Genomic DNA, 21,119 nt, shown 5'->3' on the forward strand with positions numbered 1-21,119 from the left:
CACATGTGTGCATTATATGGGTAACTCCTTCTTTTAAAATGTCATTTCAGAGCTTAGCAGAGCCACCCCTGTAAGGCCAAACAGAACAGGTCTGTTGGTCAAGTTTAACCTCGGGGCACCTCACTTGGTACTTCTGATTTATACCCATCCTCCTAGACCCGAGTTTAGTTGAGCATGTAGGCAACTCTTCCTTATGTCCCTCAAGAACATGTCCCTTAGTGGCTACTGAGCCCATGCTTCCTGACATTGCCGAGATTTCCCAGAGTTCTTCACACACCTTCATGTGTGGACACGATAAATAACTCTTCTAACAAAAAGTTAACAAGGCCTCGAGCTAATTCGGCAGGGTCACCATCTGGGAGTCATCAGACATAGAGAACTGTCAGCACTGTAAACATTTTAGGCTTCATGGAGGACACTGACTCTTTCTAAACTAATCACTGCTGCCAGTCAAGATTTGCAGCAGAGATTCAAGAACAAGAAATCCATTAAACAACAATAACAAGACCAGTGAGGATGAAAACCATACAGTCACAATAACAAGGGCCTAAAAGCAAACTGTGACTTCCCTAATAAGGCAGAGACCCAAGTTGGCTCCCTGGCGGTCAAGCGCCAATACGATTAATCAGTCTGTTTCCAGTTTTCTTGCGACAGCAATATTAACAGTTTGCTTTACTCTGTTTATATGGTGCTGACAGGTCTTCGGCATGTTGGGCCTACTTGCTGGTGATTAATGACCACTCTCATTCTGAGGTAAAACCAGGCAGGAAGAAAATGCCTTTTATAACTAGTTAGGAACCACATTCTCTGCTATATTTGTTGTTGTTTCCCTGTTGCCCACTGGCACCTCTCTCTGTCTAAGGGTACTCATTCTCCTCTAACTGGTTCAGTGCCCCTTTCCTGCCCTGAGATGTTCTGCCTTCTGCTCAAAAAGGGAACCCAAGATGTATACTGTGAGTGAGCTAGGTATCATGAAAGATATTGTTAGTTTATTTTGTTATAAAAAAAAATCTCATTTCTATAAAAATGAAAGAACAGGTATAAAGTGGCTCTGGAAGTGGGAATTTTAGCATGTGGAGTAGGTAATAATCATGTCTACAGCTGTGCTTACATACAGAGAAGATAACAGAGTTGGAATTATATTCAGGTTACTGTAGGAAGTATTGTCACCTCAGAAAGTCTGAGAGATTATTGCATTCAACAGTCATATTTGAGCAAGGTCACAAAGATCTGAAATAACATAAAATGACCTACCTGGTCCACATGCTCACCATTATAAAAAGAAAGCTGTAAGTGTACTATTTATCCCTAGTATACTTATCTTTTTCCCTTTATGTTTTTAATTCACTTCATGTTTGCTTATTTAATTTATTTAATCCACTTTTTCTGTTTGCTTATTTATTTAGACATGGTCTTGCAATAACCCTGGCTGACCTCACACTCTCTCTATAGCACAGAATGGCCTTGAATCTGCACCCTTATTCCCTTAGCCTCATAAATGTAGGGTTATAAGTATTTGCCTCATCACCCAGTCACCAAATACTATTTTATTTATTTTTATTGCACTTTATTGTGACAGAATCTCTGGTAGCCCAGACTGGCCTTAAATATACAATATAGCCAAGGATAACTTCGAACTCCTGATCTTCTTCCCTTCACCTACTTAGTCCTCGGATTCAGGCATGTACTAACCCTAACGTCATCTTAACATACCTAAGCAGAGAGAATCTAAGAAAATGGAAACTAAACAAAGAAGAGTGGGCTTCTTGTAAGGCCGGCTAGGTAACGGTGTCTCATTGCTTGCACTCAGATGAGTCCCACATGCCTGGACACCAAGAAGCTTCCTACAACACTTCCCTGGGTGCCTCTCTCCTCAGACAGCAGCAGAACTGCCTTAGTTCTGATAGAGAGGACATCAGGGCTAGCTTTTAAGTAGACCATTTTATCAAAGGTCTTTGAAGTCAGATGTAAGAACAATCTGATATGAAAGCACTATTAATAACAATAATACTATATACTGAGAGCCTACGATGGACCAGCACTGTTGTGAATGCTTCAGTTATGCAAACGTGTTTCATTCCCACTACTGTGACTATCCTGAGTCAAACAATAGTCTTTGTTTGAAGTACAGGATATGAGAGAAAGTAGAACAATACACTCAGCTACACTGGGCACACTTTGAACCCCTTATATGAACTTTAATAACGCATCTAATGTAAAGGTTTGATGGGAGAGGGGAAGAGTGATATTAGCTAGACTAGTTCTAAAGGTTCTAAAACAGTTCTGGGAGAGGAAAGGTTTAACAGTTATCTCAGAAACTGCAGTGTACACTTTTAAATATAGCAAAATTGGAGTTTATCAAGTAAAGGCTTCAAGATAGATGCAAGCAGGAAGGTAAAAGACTTAGGTAAAGAACAGTATTATATGCCTTAGGGTGGCTTGGTCTTCCCAAGAGACATGCCTGACTAAATATTTTGATTCATCTGATCAGTTATTTCTTTTATTTATCCATTCAAATTCTTTATAGGTCTGGATAGGTGGGTAAAGGACCAACAGGGAAGCAAGGAGAAGCTACCTGGAAAAACATCTTCCTCACTCTTAGTAAGTGACTGGTTTCATTCACTGTTCAGTGGTCTCAGCTGGAATTTATACCCATCTGGGCTTCTCCTCCTTCCCTGACTCTGTCCATCCAGCCACTCAAAGCATTGCTTTATGTGATGGCTAGGAGCAAGCCCAGAAGACAGAAGTGAATAAAGGGAAAAGGATGGCTGTCTTCACTCCCGTGGCTTTGGGACTAGCCTCTCAAGGCCTTTGCCCTAAACTTCCACTTCTCTCTTGCTGGTCTACCTATAAGGCATAGTACATGCCACAAGCCACGAGACTGCTGGAGCGGAGACTGTCAGTTATCCATTAGAGGAGGGGGCCTTCTATTTAACTTCCAAATGCATGCTGTATTTGGGATACCTTAACCAAAGCTAAATATTATAATAGAAAGGTATCTAATAGGATTCCCATGTGTAGCTTTTCATATCATCCACAAATATAGGCACAGGGAACACAAGCTCTGAACAAATCCAAAAAGTACTGAAGTAGCAGATGAGAATATTTTGAGGGTTAAAAGAAATGTTTCTATCTAATTCAGTCACTAAATGAAATGGAACCATAGAATTCAACTGTCCTTCAAGGCCAGTCCTGAGAAATTTTTTAGATGTACTTATTTTTTAGTTCATGAGTATGGATGTTGTGCATACATGTGTGTATGCACACCATTCCATGAACTGCCCATCAGCAGAAGGGTTACAGACAGTTGTCAGCTGCCATGCTGGGTGCCTGGAATCAAATCCTCTGGAATACAGTAAGTATTTTTGACTGCTGAGCCATCTTTCGGGCCCCCAGGAAAGTTCTGAGCTTTTAAAATTAAGATCTGCCTAGCTTTTACGAAAGTAAGTCTCTATTGCTTTCTGGAAAAACATCTAGGTGCCTGAGTGGGAAGCACTGTGCTCCATGGTCTGCTTTTTCATTATTATTTCATAGGAGCTCATCTGCATAGCATGTACCTTTCACTATCTGCAGTTAGTGCTTTCTAAAATGTCTTCTTCAGGTGCCTGGGGTCATGCCAGTTTCTTTGGATCTAATTGAATTTGAAGTTGTAAACTCTATCACTTTGATTCTTTCCAAAGGCTCTTATCTAGGTGGGCTTCCAGAAACATTTACTATGATTAATATATGCTGCTGGTCATTTCAATTAAAAGGAAAAAAAAATCAAAATGTATTTCAGGGACTTATGTATGCCATCAACAATTACTTCAAGTGTTAACTGGTTCATATATGCCAATGGTAAGAATTTAAATGCTCATAAAATACAACTGTAAAAGAAGGAATTTTATAAGAGCAAGCACATTTTAACTTCATTTTAAGGATCTGAGTTTGGCTTGGCCTGTGTGTTCTATGAACTATGAACTGACTCCATTATAGAGACAGAGAGCAGCCTGTCCCAAGTGCGAGGTGAAGAACAGAAGACGCGTAGGGCATGTGCTTCAGTGCCCTGCTTTCCTGCCGCCGCAGTTAGCAAGCTAGTATATGTTTTGGTACAGAAAAAAAAAAAAAGATTTGAATAATTATTTGCATTTTTCCCATTAAAGTACTTTTTAGTTGTGAAATGTTTCAGGCCTGCTCCTGCTTATGTATGATAAGCAATAAGTAAAGCCTAGAAAAGTATAACCCCTGCCGACATGACCAGTAAACCCCACAGGGTTAGGTTAACACTGCTAGGAAGGCTGAGCAGTGATGCTCATTTCTGCTTGCTTCAACTGACCGGGGACAAAGGAGAAACTGAAATAAGCCAGGGGCAGAGGTAGTCTGATGGAGGAGGGAGACATAAAGATTGGAGAAGGGCTGCCTTGGAAAGAGGCTCGGGGGCATCTGATTACTTCCTGAGCTGGCACTCAATGACTTACCTTCTGCGCAGATCCTCAGCCACTGCTGCCCGGCAGCTGAACAAATAGGCTCGGAGTGATTTCAACCGCTGTCGCAGCCGTACAACGGTGGCCAGCGGCTCAGCATGAAGGTACAGCATGGGGTTCTCCTGCTGGATGTCGATCAGGGGCTCTTCGTACACATACTCCAGAAACTCCTTGGCCTGCTTGGACACCTGCAAAACAAGCCCTGGCTGTCAGCACTGGCAAGTCACCCAGCCTTCCACACCTGTCTGCTTTTCTAGGAAACACACCTTGTGACAAAGTAGGTTGTGTTGCTGGTCGCTACTAAGGGAAGAGGTCCACTGAGGAGATAAACACTGTGTAGCTTCTCTTCTTATCTAGAAGCTCAAGTGGCAAACGTGGAAGGAATTCATCAACTGTACAGCTCAACTGTGTTAGTAGTTACATAAGCCTGTACCTGTAATGACACAGCCCTCACAGATCTACCATACCATGTCATGTTTCTGATTTGTTTGGTGTTAGATATCCTACTGTGATGAACCAAGGTGTGACCAGGAAGGAAGCTTGGTGAAAGGTACTCAAATGTTCCCCGTCTGTTTGGTTTGCTGTAGCTCTGTAATTATTTCAAGCAATGTACCAAAAAAGACAAAAACAAACAAAAAACTCACAAAAAGTAAAAAAAAAAACCAACCAACAACAACAACAAAAAACCCTCATAGTCTTTTAAAAACTGTATAAATATGCAAGCACAGATATATATTCCTCAATACTTTAAAAATGTATTTTTTAAAACAGAAAACTACACTATTGTGAAATATTAATAAAATATTAAAATAAATACATGGGCATGCTCAAGAATAGGAAGAAGAAAGGAGGGAAGGAGGGAGAAAATTTTTGTAGAAAATAAACAGACTAAATAGGCACAGCTCAAAAGGGAGATGAGATGCTCTTGTAGAGACCTGTGAGTGCGGGCTTACAGTTGTGGATACATCCATCCACCTCTAACCTTTATGAGATCTTTCAAGCAGCATCATTCTAGGTCGAGGTAAATGAATAGTGCAATGGAAATAGTGTGCCAGAGAAAGAGAGAAGACAGTAAGTACCAGGGCAACCCGCAACAGAGGAACTTCAGTACCACATCACACTGTCACGTGGGTGACTGGACTCTACAGGTCAGTTTGCTGATACTCGGATGGAAACTGCCAGTGACATAAAGAGCTGGCTCAGCCTCTATTTATGGAAGGTAAGCCTCTCCACAAGTTCCCACTACCCGTCTCCGGAAGCAAGACTAGGATCCAGCACTAACAGAAGCAATGATGTTCAATGAGAAGAAAACTGCCAAGCCACTATGCTGTCCTCCTCACAGCAGCAGCTTACCAATGAGGAGGACACAAGCCCTACCCTCACCTGGCTGTTTAGTAGGGAAGATAAAGCCTAAAAACCAAACCATATCACAGAGGGCTCCCAGGCAGCTCCATGAGGAGAATCACCTTTCCTGAGGAAGGGGCAAGAAGCCAGGTAGGCCTGGTGAAGCAATCAACACTGGATCTAGGTCTGGAATGATAAGTGGAAGCTCATTGGATGGACAGAATGGCCGGGAAAGTGTGAGGAGGGCACAACAGGCTGACAAAATCTCTAAGTCCCCCGACATGCAATATGGGAGTATGATTACTAGATGTGAGGTTATTACGCACTTATTAAAAGCCTACTAGTTACACACAGCCATGATGTTCAGCATCACCGTCTTCTCAAAGTGGAAAGCTACACTTCCTTTGGGTACACTGCATCATTTCTTAGAGAGAGAGAGAGAGAGAGAGAGAGAGAGAGAGAGAGAGAGAGAGAGAGAGAGAGAGAACATGTATGTGTGTATGCACGTGTGTGTATACACGCACTTATAAGCAATTATTTCTGAGATATCTGTTGTGTGGTCTATCCCTATGATGCCATGCAGAGAGTGACAAAGTTAAAGGAGCTTAATAGACTGAAAATCCAGGCTACAAGCAGCCCCAGAATTAGCCAAGATCTTTAGCTGCTTTACCAGATCAGAAACAACAAGGTACCAGAGTGCAGTAGCCTCTACTCTCATCTGAGAAGCAAGGACATGAGTACATGCCAGACAGTGTAGCAGGCCAGGCCTTCTGTGAAGAACAAAGCAGCTATGGCCCTGTCCTCTGGCACCTCCCGGCTCCAGCTCCTTGCAGAACGACAATACTAAGTTACGTGTTGTATTTACTCTGTTTAAATGTCAGCTGCGCTTATATATTTTCAATGAGGAAAACAAGCCTGATGGTGTTCAGGGAAGTGAAGTACAATCCACTTGAAACTGTTGCTAAAAAATGATGTATTGTACAATTCAATTAGTCTTCCTGGGTGTACAGAACAGTGTTTATACTGAGCCAGGGCCCTGCTGAATTAGGTTAAGAATGCTACCTTTTAGTAGGAGAACAGAAGGACAGGGCACTGGCCAGTCTCCCAGGCCTTAAAAGGCTTCTCTCTTCAGGTGCTACTTAAGCCCAAAAGCAAAAGGGAAAAAAAAAAAATCTTTCACAGAGACAGTAAAAGTAGGGACACTAATAGGACAGCAGCTACTGACAGCCGCATTCATAAGCTAAGACGAGGAAAAAGGAAAAACAGAGCTGGCTTCAGTAATGGCAAGGTATTGCCTTCCCAATTTATTAATGCGCTCTCCTCCCATGGAGTGCATCACTGGCTGCTTGGGTGTGAGAACACATCCCTGGCTGCTGCAGCCATTTTTGGCAACAAGGCTGAGCTCACGGTTGAAGTCTTCAGAGCCCAGAGTCCTTTGATTTCCACTCCATTCACAAAGGCTAGTAAGGTAGGTTTTAGGAACACTTGCAATTTGGCATGAAATAAATGTTAGTTTTGCAAAACAGAGCTTTATAATTAATCTCTTTCTGATTCCTTGAGCTCTCAAAGTTTTCCTCCCTTTATTGGCAAGATGATTTAACACTCAAATCCTCTATCATAAAAAAGAAAAACTTTTCTTTCCAAAGAAACTTTTATCTTTCCAAAAAGAAAACCTTTTAAATGAGTATTGGTCTAAGGAAGAAGCTCTACTCTTATTAACCTAAGGGAAGACGTCAATGGCATTCTTGGGTAGGAGTTTCTTTTTCTGCTAATCTAAACCCGGCATGAGTCACAGCTTAACACCATGTGTGTCTCAATAAATAGCTGAGCTACTGTCCTTCTTGTAGACCAAAACAATAAAACCAAAAATGCCAGAGTGCTCTTTTTTATTTTTATTTATCATTATTGTGTGAGTGTGTGGCTGTGGATGATTGGTGGGGTGAGAACATTTTCATGCCATGTTTTACCCGTGAAGGTCAGAGGGCAACTTTCAGGTCTGACTTCTCTCCTTTCACTGTTGGTTCTGCAGACTGTAGTATGAAGTATGGGCTATCCTAGACTGGCCTAGAACACTGGGTTAGAGCTATGCACCACTCTGCCTGGTCTCATTGCCCCTGTAGTGCATGAACAGAAAGATGTATGTCATGGGGACTCGGCATCACCATTGCCCTTATGTTTCTGATTCCTTGAGCTCTTGAGGTGTGTGAGCTGACTCTTGTCTTCACAGCCCTGCAGTATACACGACTTATGAGGAAAGGAACCCGAGTAGAAAGATGGCCCTCCTTGTCACAGGAAGGAGAACTAGAGAGGACAGCACAATCACACTGAAAGTAGTTACAAACTAATGTTGACCAAATCTGTGACTGCACGCATGCACTGGCAAATGGACACATGTAATCTGAACACTAAGTGTAATCATTGCAGATTTGAACACAGCATACATTTTGTCACAGTGTAACAACTACCTCTTAATTGCAGAATTACTGGATGTTGCTCAGGTTTGCACAATCCTGAGAGGATTCTGGAATACTGTTCTGGCGTGTTCACCCACAAAACAGCCCTGGGTAAGGAAGCAATGGCACAGGAAATAAACAGTCAACCACAGATGCAGTCTGAAAATGATGCAGTGATGGCAAGGACCCGTTTTCATTAAAGGAGAAAAAGGCCAAAGAAAACACAGGAGGCCATGATCTTAGCATAATAAGGGAAGGAAAAAATAATCTAGCCAGTTTTTCTCAATCTATAGTCCCAGGATTACTAGTCCCACAGAAAAGATTTCTTTAGTGCAAGGAAAATAAATAGGCTACATAGCACTTTCTTGGTGATTCAAAATGAAACATGTTCTCATATCCAAACTCTGAGACACTTGCGTGGGTTGGGTTAAGAATGTGGCTCAACAGTAACACAAGGAGGGGAGGAAGAGTGGGGGAGGAGGAATAAGAAGAGAAGGGGAAGACGAGGAGAGGGGGGAAAGGATTACCTTCTAACCCATCTGCTCCTCCAGTCTACTTCAGTATAGACAGGACAGTGTAAGGATTACCTCCTAACCCGTCTGTTCCTCCAATCTACTTCAGTATAGACAGGACAGTGTAAGGATTACCTCCTAACCCGTCTGTTCCTCCAGTCTACCTCAGTATAGACAGGTCAGTGTAAGGATTACCTCCTAACCCATCTGCTCCTCCAGTCTACTTCAGTATAGACAGGACAGTGTAAGGATTACCTCCTAACCCATCTGCTCCTCCAGTCTACCTCAGTATAGACAGGACAGTGTAAGGATTACCGCCTAACCCATCTGCTCCTCTAATCTACCTCAGTATAGACAGGACAGTCTTGTGTGGTTCCAGCCCTGTTGTGGGCAGAAGATTGAGAGAAAGGCTGGCTTATGCTCCACTCATCAACTGGAAGAAGAACGACCTTCTCTAACCTCACTGTCTCCTCTGACCAAGGTGTAAACTCATTGCCTCTTTCCAATCCTCATCAAGATGGTGGCCTTCCAAAAGAGCCCTACTCACAAGTGCCAAACTTGTGAGTATTCCACAGAATCCACTTTGAAAAATAGTGAATTAATTCATTGTCTGTATTTAATCAAGTCCAAAGACCTCAGATGACTTATTTATGGTCATGTCATAGTAGAGTAGAACCAGGACTCTGGACACCCTGCTCTGTGCTCTGTTGTCTGTAGTCACAGTGCCTTCAGTTTTTAATTACTCTACCATAACTTATCTGCTCACTGTTCTATAAAAGAAGTGCTCCCTGTTCCTCCTCCATCCTTCTTTCCTGTCAGAAGGCAGGTAGGCTGCAAACAGAGACAGACTATGATGCAATTAGGCAGCGCTGGCATGTAGGCTCACATTTGAGCTCCACTCTAAAACAATGACGACCATGCACAAGTATTTCATGTCCAAAGTCAGTTTTGTATTTATGTAGTTGTTTAATGTCTGGCCCCCCCCACTGAAGTAAAAGCATTCATGAGGGCAGGAACTGCATTCCCTTTGAGCCACACACTCTTACTTCAGACACAATTTTAACAGTTTGGTCTTATTTCTAAGTTTATAACACAGTTAGAGTCGGTAATGAAGAAAGAGGAAAGGCAGCTAGAGGCAACAGAGTTTGTCTTGAATGCCTCTCAAGATGGAGAGATAGGCTTGTGTAACATGGAAAACCCCTAACTAAATGGAATGTGAATATTCAGGCTAGGACACACAACACGTTTTTTAAAAGCATAACTATGGGGAAATGGTAGGAAAGTTGAGTGTTTTAACTGTGTCTGATTGGTCTGAATGGGAAGTAGGGAAGTTACCTTCAAAGAGAATTTCATTAGAAAATGGTTATAGAATTTAAGGATAGGGTTTAACTCCTCCAACCATGAAGCCCAGTTCAGTCTGTAGCATAGACACCAGAAATGGATGCAATCCTGCTTTTGAAAGTAATTATAATTACTAATACTCCAGAGGGAAGCCAGGAAATGCTTAAGAAGACAATTTTACTTTGCTCTGAAAACCATTTTTTCAACGGCTAGTCAAGCAGTCACGTACTTGCTATTAAGGACAGTACGCAGATCTAACAGAATGATGTCTGGATTTAGAAACTGATAGGTCTAAATTGATCCTCACAATTAGGAGCATTAAGCTAATTCCTGGTATCTGAGCAAAGACAGACAGATGCTGGACTAAATGGAATATAGTTCCTCAATGCCAGTGACAGATGATCCAGATAAAATCAGCTGGCTGTGTTCCTGCAGTAAAAATTGTCCCTGGTCCACTGAGAATGTGGGAAGTAGTGATCTGACTCCTCATGTGCAGCGTGAATGAAGTGAGTGTACCTAATAAATATCTTTAATTAGCTACCTATTCCCTCCAATCAAGTCTAGTTATTTAAGGACCACCACACCATGGCCCATCTTACAGAAAGATCCCAGCCTTCAGCATCAGCTAGACTGGTGGTTTCCGTAGTCTTCAGAGCTCTCTGTGAACAGCCATGCCCCTCAAGAACTATGCCTGCCTTGGTTATTTGCCATCAGTGCCTCCTTTTTTGCTTTTGCTCCATTGACTGATAGGCATTCTGCTGGCAGGTGTCACCAGCCCTAGCTCTCAGAGAATCACAGGGACAGGATTACTTCTCTCTCTTGCTTGGTGTTAGCTGTTAAAGCTCTCCTCCAAGCACATTAATGTAAAGTGAATTTGACCAGCCTGCCTCCCTAAATATGTTCTTATCTCATACACACACGAATAATATACTTAGAGTCTGTATTGGGAGTGTCAAGTACAAGATACAGAAGGAGGCCATGATAACTGTCTAGGAGAGGAAGGAGGGAATTACAGGAAGAAATAAGGTTCAAGTCAGGTTTTAAGATTTGCAGGAATAGGTGAGAGCAAAAGAAGGCCAAGAGGTATGAGCCAGGCTGGCAGATTAAGGATTCAAAAGGATAGAAGGGTTTTTATGGGAGGAAGAGACTAGTGGGAATAGATGTGGACAAAGGAGCCAGAGAGGGACTAGAGATCACAAAGGGAACTGTACTAATTCTGAAGACAATTATGGGCAGGTCTAGTCCTAACTGAGCACTTATGATGCACTGGATACTGTGCTAGGCCCTTCTGTGACTCATGCAAGAAAAGAATAGCCTTATGGCATACACATTATTATTACCTCTATTGTAAGATGAAAAAATAAGACAGGGACTGAGTAGGAAATGCACCTGAGGTAAAGACCATTAGGACCAGGAGTGAAGGCAAGAAGCACTACTAGAAGGCAGCCAACTGCTGTTGTGTGACTGAGAACATGTGCGTAGTCCTCAGAGCATGTGGGTAGAGGGGCTGAGGGCACGACCTCGAGTCAAAATTAAGTCTTGGTTTTTGTATTGCCAGGACACAGGTACCATTCCCATACTGTCAGAGGGAATAATCAAGGATGTTTCCTATGCTTGGCAGTGAGACGTGGGGCCATTCACATGACTATGAATATCTCCATCTGCAATTGCAGGCAGTATGCATTTAGTGAATATGATGAAGGCCATGTAGAATGTGTGTTGAGTCGGAGGTGCCCATGGGATAGGCTTCACTCTCAGTCACTTGGCAGCCACTTCTGTTTACCTGAACTGTGTGCCACCAACTGTGCTAAGCCACACCTCCCTCCTCAGCCCACCTTCACAGAGAAACATATAGTAGGCAATTAATTATATAAATAAGGTGGTGTTGAGAATACTAACTTCTATTCTGGGAATACTAATCACACCATTTCTTACATTTTTTATTGTGAGTCTAGCCTTTAAAGCTAGACCATCTCTCCAGCCCATTTGTAGTGCTTTTCTTTTTAAACTAAACTAAAACAACAACAACAACAAAAAGTAATTAAATGTCTGTGTGTGGAAGAATGCACAATGCGAGTGTAGGTGCCCAAGGAATCCAGAAAAGGGCGTCATATCCCCTGGAGCTGGAGTTACAGGCAGCTATAAACTGTCTGACTTGGGTGCTGGGAACTGAACTCAGGTCCTCTGTAAGAATAATATATGTTCTAAACCACTGAGCCATCTGTCCAGCTCTCAAACAAGAGGATGGGATCCCTGAGAGAGCTCAAGCCACCAATCTTTTTGTGTTTTTCTTCTAATAACCTACTCCACACATGTATTTATACTCAAGTATAAATGTGTGTACTACAAAAAAGCACAGTGCTTATGTGTGCTGGGCACCAGTCTACTGTCTTCACATATGTGAGCCGCTCAAGCAGTGGGACTACTTCAGGTGATATTATCCTCATCTTGTAAACAAGAAAACTAAACACCAAGAGCCTGAATAACTTACCCAGTAAGTGACAATGCCAAGACTTGGCCTAGACAGGTTGGGCTCATTTTATACATTAGCAAACTGAAGCTTGGGACAGTTCAAGGAATTTGTCTCCCACTAACCAAACACTCAAGATGGGGCTGAGGCATGCCTTGGACAGATGTCTAATGAACACAGATCCGCCAGAGTTAGTAAAACCTTGCTGGCAAAAGGAGGGGCTAAGGCTGACACTGGAGCAGGAGAATAAACCTTCTGTAAGAGAAGTATGGCTGAGGACTATGTGTGGCTCAGAGAAGCCTGCAGGTAAGCTGATGGAGCTGTTTCCTGATTGTCCAGTTTTTCCTATTAGCAGGAGAGAGTTTCCAGAGAAACCCAGATGGAAACTCAATCTCTTAAGATCACACATATCAAAACCAAGAAATCTGACCAAAACCACTGGTGCAAACGAAAGAGCTTCCCTGAGCTTCCAATCTGCCCCACACTTTCAGACTCCTTTTTCTCATTCCGCGGTTCAGCCACTGGCCAACTCCCCTGCTGTCTACAGAATGCCATTCTCCCTCTCTCAACTTCATTATTCCAGCCTCTCTCCTCTCTCCTGGGGAGTTCACATCAGCATAAAAAACCATGCTGTTATTTTTTTCTATTAAAACAAAAGTCAAACCTAACTGACCCGCTCCCCTTTGAGTCCCTCCCCAGCTGTCTTCTTCCTTCTGAGTAAAACTTCTCCTATTCTTGTCATTTCTTTCTCTCTTCCTATTTTATGTTGAGCCCGCTCCAGTCAGACCTCACTCGGCTCCTGCCTTTCCATTCAGACTGCTCTCATTAGGGTCTCTAATTACCTCCACATGACTGAAGCCAATGGTCAGTCCTCAGGGCTCATCTTAGGTGACCTATCAGCATCTGTCACAGTTCATCTGGAAGGACTTTCTTCACATGGCTTGTCAGGCCGCCTGGGCTCCTTCTACCTCACTGCTCACTCACCCCTGGTCTCCTGCCACCCTTTGCTACCCCTCTTCTCTCTACCCTCTTACATGAGGATGCCCCAACATGCCTTGAGCATTCCTCCTCCCCTGTTGACTTGCATTTTACAGCTGACAAATGTACTGTTCATATACTACTTGGGTGTCTCCCTTGTCTGCTAGTCATTACTGTGCAAAGCTCTTAGCGTATCCCAACCTTCTCATGAGCTCCCATTCTTTAATAAACAAACAGGAGTTCTGCTAAGTGCTCAAGGATCACTCACGGTACTCTTCCTTCAGTGGGCTGCTACCCAGAAGTCCTCATGGCTTCTCCTAGAATTCCAGATCCCAGGGCTGATTGTGCCTGAGGACAGGTTGGCCCTCACCGGAATCAGTGCTATTTGATCACAAGAAACACTCTGAGTCCTCCAGAGATCAGAGGCATGTTCATGAACAGTCTCCATTTTCTAATAAAAATCCAAGAGAGGCCTCCAACTGTATAGAATTCTCTTAGCACCTAGAGTTCATTATCAAGACCTAGAGGCAAAAACTTATAGATAGACAGATAAATAGACCTTAAGATATACATATATTTTAAAATTAAAAAAATAAGAATCAGACTGGCGAGATGGCTCAGCAGGTAAGAGCACTGACTACTCTTCCGTAGGTCCTGAGTTCGGATCCCAGCAACCACATGGTGGCTCACAACCACCCATAATGAGATCGGATGCCCTCTTCTGGTGCGTCTGAAGATAGCTGCAGTGGAGCGAGCGGGCCCCAGTGAGAGGAGCCCTGCAGAAGCCCTGAGTTCAACAGCAGCCACACACATGATGGCTCACAGCCATCTGTACAGCGACAGTGTACTCATACACATGAAATAAACAAACTAAATCTTTAAAAAAAATTAAGAATCATAATAAAAAAATCTTTAAACAGTGAGATGGGTAAGAAGCGTTAGATAAAGTCTGGTGGCACAGTTGGGCATGATGGGATGTGTCTGTTAGCTCAACAATGCCAGCTAGAGACAGAGGCATTGTGAATTGGGGGCCAGTCTGAACTACAAAGTAAGATCCTGTTTTTTATTTTTGTTTTGTTTTTATAATACTATCTAATTAAATTTGCCTCAGTTTATAGTTATCTTTAAAATCCACCTGACAATATATACCAATACCCGAATTGCCACCATCAAGTGTACCCAAGGTTGGCACCTACCTTGTATTTTGAGGTGTCCCAGTTGTGAACTATGCGTGCTGGGATGAGAAAGCTGTCGTCCACGTGGCAGCTGCTACAGTAGTACCACCCGCTGTAATTGCACACCTTGGCCTTGCCGTTAGAGAGACCAATAGATCGCTGGCACCCTGTGCAAGGCAAAAAACAGACTATGATTGCTGCTGGACTCTGAACACCGAAGAACAAGGCTATACAGCCCTTAAGTTCAATGATGTCTGTAGCAGAGAAAAGCTGCAGCCAGCACATGGATCCATATGTCCCCTCCTTCCTAGCATGAGAGTCTTGACCCCTTCACCTCCTGAGGGATAGGCACTGTGTCACCTAACTAGAACCTTGTTCTTAGTCTTCTCTGATTCAGTTTCTTTTGCACATGGCTACCAGGGAGCAGTTTCTCCACAACTCTACCTTTATTTTCACACCTTCCTCTTCAGAAACTAATTCATACTACATATTTATCTGGGATCTTCTAATATGGATTGGTTTGGCTTACACACACCTCTGAGAAAAGAGACCTCTTTTTACTGATGAAAATAACCGGCTCAGGCATAGTGGTCCACCCCTGCAGTCCCAGAACCTGGGGCACAGATCTTGGGTTCAAGGCCAGTGTAGGTTACATGGCAAGATCCAGAGTTCCAAGCAGCCTGGGCAACTTAGCTAGCCCCAGTCTCAAAGAAACAAAAGCAGGAGGGAGGGATGTAACTCAGCTGGTGGCATACTTGCCGAGCATAAAAGAAGCCCTGAGTTCAACCCTCAGCACTGCATAAAACCGTGATATGGTGGCATTGCATCTAGAGGCATTTCAAAGACAGGGGGAAGAGGATCAGAAGCTAAAGGTCATTTTGGCTATATATTAAGACTGAGGTTAGCCTGTGTGACATGCATGACATTTTGTCCACAAAAAGAAAATCAAAACTAAACCAAGAAAAAAAAACAATAAAAGGAAGAAAAGGAAGGAAGGTAAAGACAGAGAGGGAAGGATTTTTCAGTGTTAAATGTGTTGTGTGAGATCACTCAGCAAATCAAAGGTAGAGCTTGGATCTGGTGTCAGCTGGTCTGGTGACAACATGACCGCAAACTGACACAAAGCATTTCTTTGCTTGACAAATGTCAATGTAAGGAGTGTGGGTTTGCCTGGCCCCATCTCACCTTCGCAGTTTTCCTTCCTATGCCTCTCCTTTGGATATATAACCTACTTATTCCAGCCCAAGAACTCTCCACATCATCCCCAGGTAAGCACAGTGTGCTCACTGCACCCTCAACACAGCAGACATGTCAGTTTCTACCAATGCCTTGAGTGCTTGCTGCCTCAACAAGTCTTGCCCGCTACGAAGACCACTGGCTGCTGGTGGGTGACTGCTCATGCCTTTTCCTATCCTGAGAGTTTCCTAGTTCTATAAGCACTACTATCCAGGGACTGCAGGGGACCTGGCAATAACCAAGGCCCTGCTCCCAAGGAGACCATGTTTCCTCAGCTTCCTTTTACTAACACAGAAATTTTGGCACAAACATCCTACCCCTCAGAGCCCCAGCAAGGCTGATGAATACTATGCAAATAGCATCACTATTCTGACATGTTTATACAGCTCTCACTATAGAATTCCTTCCCAGTGGCACTCCTCATGGTTGGGTGTCAGAAATACATAAAGAAATCTGACACAAGTTCATGATCTAAGTATAAAACTAAGTTACTCTTCCAGTGATGATGATGATGATGATAATGGACAGTATGGCAATCAGTGTTAAAACCCATTATCATTTCAAAAAACCCAAACCATTTATCTAATACAGACTGCTTACCTACAAAGATACACATAAATTCTGTGAAAATATCACAAAAGCTAACAGTTTCCATCACAAATAAGATGGCATTAATCACCATTCCATTTCACAGGATATCCTCTGCATGGGAGAATTTGATCCTCTTGTTTTTATCAACAGAGGGGACTAAAACATACAAATATGTTAGTGGCATATTTCAATGAGTAGATCTTCCCATAGTTCTTAAAATTATTATCCTGTCTTAACTTTTGAGTAGCAACAGAATCCTTATGGGCCCACTTCTGAGCCTACCTGAGGAATGAGAAACTACAGGCAGACAATAAGGAGCACAGGAGCTTCTGTTGGACGGAGGAGATGCTGTCAGCGTCCTGGGTAGTAAACGCCAGGACTACGCTGTTTGCTGCATTCAGACTGCTCTACTCACTTGGCATTTGGCACATGCCTCCTTGAACTGTGATGCATTTTTATGGGCCTCTCCAGCCAGGAGACCCAAACTGTAAACTTCTCAGATAGACTTTTTTTAAAAGAGAGTTTAACACATAGTAGACAACCAATAAATGTTTGTGTCGAGGCATGATAAACTAGGAACCCTCTGGCACATACAACACACATACATATAAAAGACAATTTCCTATAGTCATCTCAAAATTAATCCTTTGAACGTTATTGCCTGCCTCTTCAAACAGCCTGCTTTCATTGCTATCCCTATTAAAACATGGTGCCTGTTCTAAAGCCTGTTCCTGATAATTAGCAAATAGTCAAACTGACTAAACACTGAAAAGACACAGTGGCAGAGCACGATCAAGAATGGAGTCGCCTGAGGAGACTTCTGAGAGCTTGTGAGAAAACTCCAGGAAATCAAGACATGAGCTTGTGACCTTAGCATCTTAAAAACCATGGAATTGTTCTTAGAATGTGCTTTTGTACCCCTCCCAGGTATAGAGGACAGGACTGTGTTTTCTTCAGAATACTCATTACAAATGGCTATTATTAGTTATTTGTTTATATGCCTCCATGGAAAACCATGTTTTCCCCAGGTGCTGTCTTGCCCTTGTGCTTTTACTCAGGTGACTCCTTTTAACCCTCAGAATATAAGTTGTCTGATGCTCTGAGTAAAGGTGGCTGATGTATGAGGCTTTAACCTGCCTTATTTATCCGCTCCTTTCTCCCAGATCCCAATCACTGCCTTAGAGCAGTAAACGGAACAGAATTTGACCTTTCCTAATGGATTAGAAGGTGACGTGATCTTGCAGACACACATTCAGGATCATCATTACAGGCAAATTCCCACCACAGAACATTGAAAAAATTAATTAGGTAAGTTTGGGATTTCAATTGTTTGGGGTATCTTAAATACTAGTAAGTATCTCCTAGATAATGATAGGTATTAATGGGCTTACCGGTCTGCAATCTGACATTACTATAGTGTTCTATAACATATATATGCAACATTTTAAGAAACAAATTTGCGTATAGAAATATGCATAAGAAAACCTATAGTCAAAAATTGTTTATTATTTCAACTGAGCACACAGGTCCTATGCAGATATTCAACTACATGTGCCACTGAGACAAGCTCCACATGCTCAGAATTCTGCACAGGCTTCTGAGCTCCAGAAGGTGAGGAAGACGGCCGAGAGAACACAGCTAAGGCTCTTTGGGGTTTGAGCTTGGACATGGGCAACACTATGACTCCTACCTGTGGCCCTTGAGCATTCACTGCTTTCTGTGGAGTCACGCTCAGTTCTTCAGTCCTTTCTTGTCTGCATGCTGGACACTACTTTGAACACGTGGTGTACAGAGAAGTGCTAAGCCAGAGGCCTGGAAGCCTGGAGCACTTTTGTCCAGGGAATGCTGTGAACCTGACCCATCCAACTCTCTAGGCCTGCTTCCTCATAATAAAATAAACTGGATAGTGAAGATCGATGGACAGGCAAATTCAGCGAGCATCCAAGTTTTCTAGCTGTTTGTGGCAAATGTAGAGCCCTCCCCAAGACGATTCTGATTCGGTATAGATGGGGTAAAAACCGGAAATCCATATTTCTCATGAGCATCTTTCCCTGTTCCTTTCCAGGGACTGTGATGGATAAAGGCTGGGGCTGGTTCCCTGGTTTCTCAGAGACCTCTAAGGTCCCTTGAAGCTCTAAATAACAGTGCAAATTATATTGTCATGTCTTCCAAAACTAATAGTTTCAGTTCTTGGTCAATTTCTAAACATCACTATGGGAAAGAACCCCAAGCCCAGTCTAGGAGTGTTTATTGCCCATGCTATGGATGGGACTGAAGATCTGTACATGCTCGGCAAGAGCTGTACCATCAGGTAAGGCCCAGAGCGCTCTCAGGTCTACCAGGAAGCCTCCTGTTCAGCTGCAGAGAATTAAAGCCTTTTAGCCTTGATTTCAACGTGCTTTCCTTTGAAAGAGACAGGGTGGTAGGGGGACGATGAGAGGCCACTGACCTGATGCAGAGCCACTGCCTTCCAGACAGCACACATCATTTGTTTCAAGAAGGGAACCCCGCTCTGTTGACTGACATCGAAATTCCCTTCACTGATGAAATTTCCTTCACTGTCATACTGCAGGTCACGGACTGAAAACATCTGAAGCAATTCTTCACAAACAGGCACAATCTGGGATTTTAATTTATCATTGTATGTGTGAGGTTTTCAACAGGGGAAAGTGCGCTTTCTTAAAAATGACTGTTAAGAAACTTTTTTTTCAAGAGTGCCAAAAGTGGACCCTGAAAAGCAACATTATGGGGGGAAAATAGAGCTGCAAAGTAGACAGACAATAATTAATTGAAATAACTAATTAGGGCTTATTTACATATATTTTTATGTACTTTCAAACGGATTTTCAATAACTTTCTAAACTCAAGGGCATTTGTGGAAGGGGACACTCTGCATGTCAGATCAAAGCAAACACATTCTCCCAGGTTCTTTTTGAAACTTTTCAGAGTGTTCAATTCATAAGAACAAAAAAGTATTTCACAAGAGAGCTCACTGGCCTTTTTTTTTTATCGCTTCCCACCCCACTTCACATCTTTAATGAACACATGCTCTAAGAGTTTAGCTTCCCCCTGATACTCTTTTGGAAACAAATGTTACCATTTACCCAGAACCCTGTTTGCTCCATATACAGTCCATTTCGCAAACGGTCTTTTACTAAAACATTCAAAAGAATCTACAGCTTGGAACAGAAATTCTGGCATACTTTTCCACAAAGCACAATCTTTCTTCTCACAAATGTACCTACTTAGCTTGGCCGGCTGCAATATGGAGTTACTGAGGCCGAGGTCTTGAGCAGGGGCCAACAGCCTTCTCCTTGCTTAACAGTTGTCAACTTCTGCGCCTACCCTAAACCAGGGCACCCAGAGGCCCAACAGGGAAGGACAAGAGCTGAGGCTGGATCCATTCCTAGGTGAGTCTATGTCACTGAGAAAGTGCTAGCTACTCCAAGCCACTTTCCATCCTGTAACATGAGAGTTCATATTCTTCCATGAGGTCATGCAGTATTTTGCTTTGTATTTGGCAGGTAGAGATGCTCTGAAGAATAAGAAATAGAACAAGAAGACTGAAGAAGAGAAGAAAGTGCCTTTGCAAAAAGGGAAGAGAAAAAGCCTGATGGTGGTGGTGTGTGATCCCAGCACTCAGGAGGTAGAGGCAGGAGGGTCAGGAAGGAGTTCAAGGCTAACCTGGGCTATCATTTAGAGACCCTATCTTCTAAAATCGGGAAGGAAAGAATGAGACAAAGAGAATACATTTTCATTTCCTCTGTAAAAACAGAAAGAAAAAAAGCCTACCTAAGACATCATGGTATCTGTAACCCCAACACTCTAGTGGCTGAAGCAAGAGGATCAAATGAGTGTGTACATAAAAGACCAGGTCCTTAAAGAGGGATTGAGAGAAAGAAAAAAGCAGAAGGGAATTTGAAGAGTTTCCCATTCTCTTTGCCATAGCCTTGGACAGAATGCAGTGTCCACAGCCAGGCTGTAGAGCAGGTTCTCCATCCTGCTTCCCGCAGTGTCCTGGCAGGATCCTGTGAGCTGCCATAAACACGCTCTATGTAAAAGGCTCTGTGCTGCTTCAAGGCCTGGACTTTGAATAGGTCTGGACTCTTGAGACTATATTTTCTCTAAATGAAGCAGAGGTCCAATGACTTGGTACTGTATAAGCATTAGGGATGGTAAAGACTGGTGATGTGGTTCTGTGGCTGAGCCCTTGATTAGAATGGCTGAAGGTAGGGGTCTGACCCCTACCCTACATCAGGTGCTGAAAAAAGAAAGAAATGTCAAGAATTGGGAGTAAAGCCATAAACAACTTGGCTTCCCTAGCTTATTGTCTACAACTATCTAAGAGTCAGTGTTGAGCTGAGCATGTAGTGAATGCACATCTTTAATCCTAGTACTTGGAAGACAGATCTCTGTGATTTCAAGGTCAGCATGGTCTACATAGTGAGTTCCAGGACAGCTAGGGCTACAAAGTAAGAGCCTATCCCACAAACAAAGAAACAAACAAACAACAAGAAGTTAGTGTTGAATATACACTTTTTAAAAAAAAAAAAAAA

General features: G+C 42.8%; 1 protein-coding gene across 2 annotated transcripts in view; it reads right to left on the reverse strand.

The window, feature by feature from the left end:
* Nucleotides 1-21,119, reverse strand: part of Plekhm3 (pleckstrin homology domain containing M3) — a 160,826-nt gene that overhangs the window by 85,893 nt on the left and 53,814 nt on the right. For both annotated transcript variants that reach the window (XM_031367753.1, XM_031367754.1), the window contains exons 4-5: nucleotides 14,758-14,903; nucleotides 4,458-4,651 (exon numbers count right to left, since the gene is read on the reverse strand). In XM_031367753.1, coding sequence (XP_031223613.1) covers nucleotides 4,458-4,651; nucleotides 14,758-14,903 — 340 coding nt within the window. The remainder of the gene's footprint in view (nucleotides 1-4,457; nucleotides 4,652-14,757; nucleotides 14,904-21,119) is intronic.

This window comes from Mastomys coucha, unplaced genomic scaffold, assembly GCF_008632895.1.
Source record: "Mastomys coucha isolate ucsf_1 unplaced genomic scaffold, UCSF_Mcou_1 pScaffold14, whole genome shotgun sequence".
NCBI classification, from domain to species: domain Eukaryota; kingdom Metazoa; phylum Chordata; class Mammalia; order Rodentia; family Muridae; genus Mastomys; species Mastomys coucha.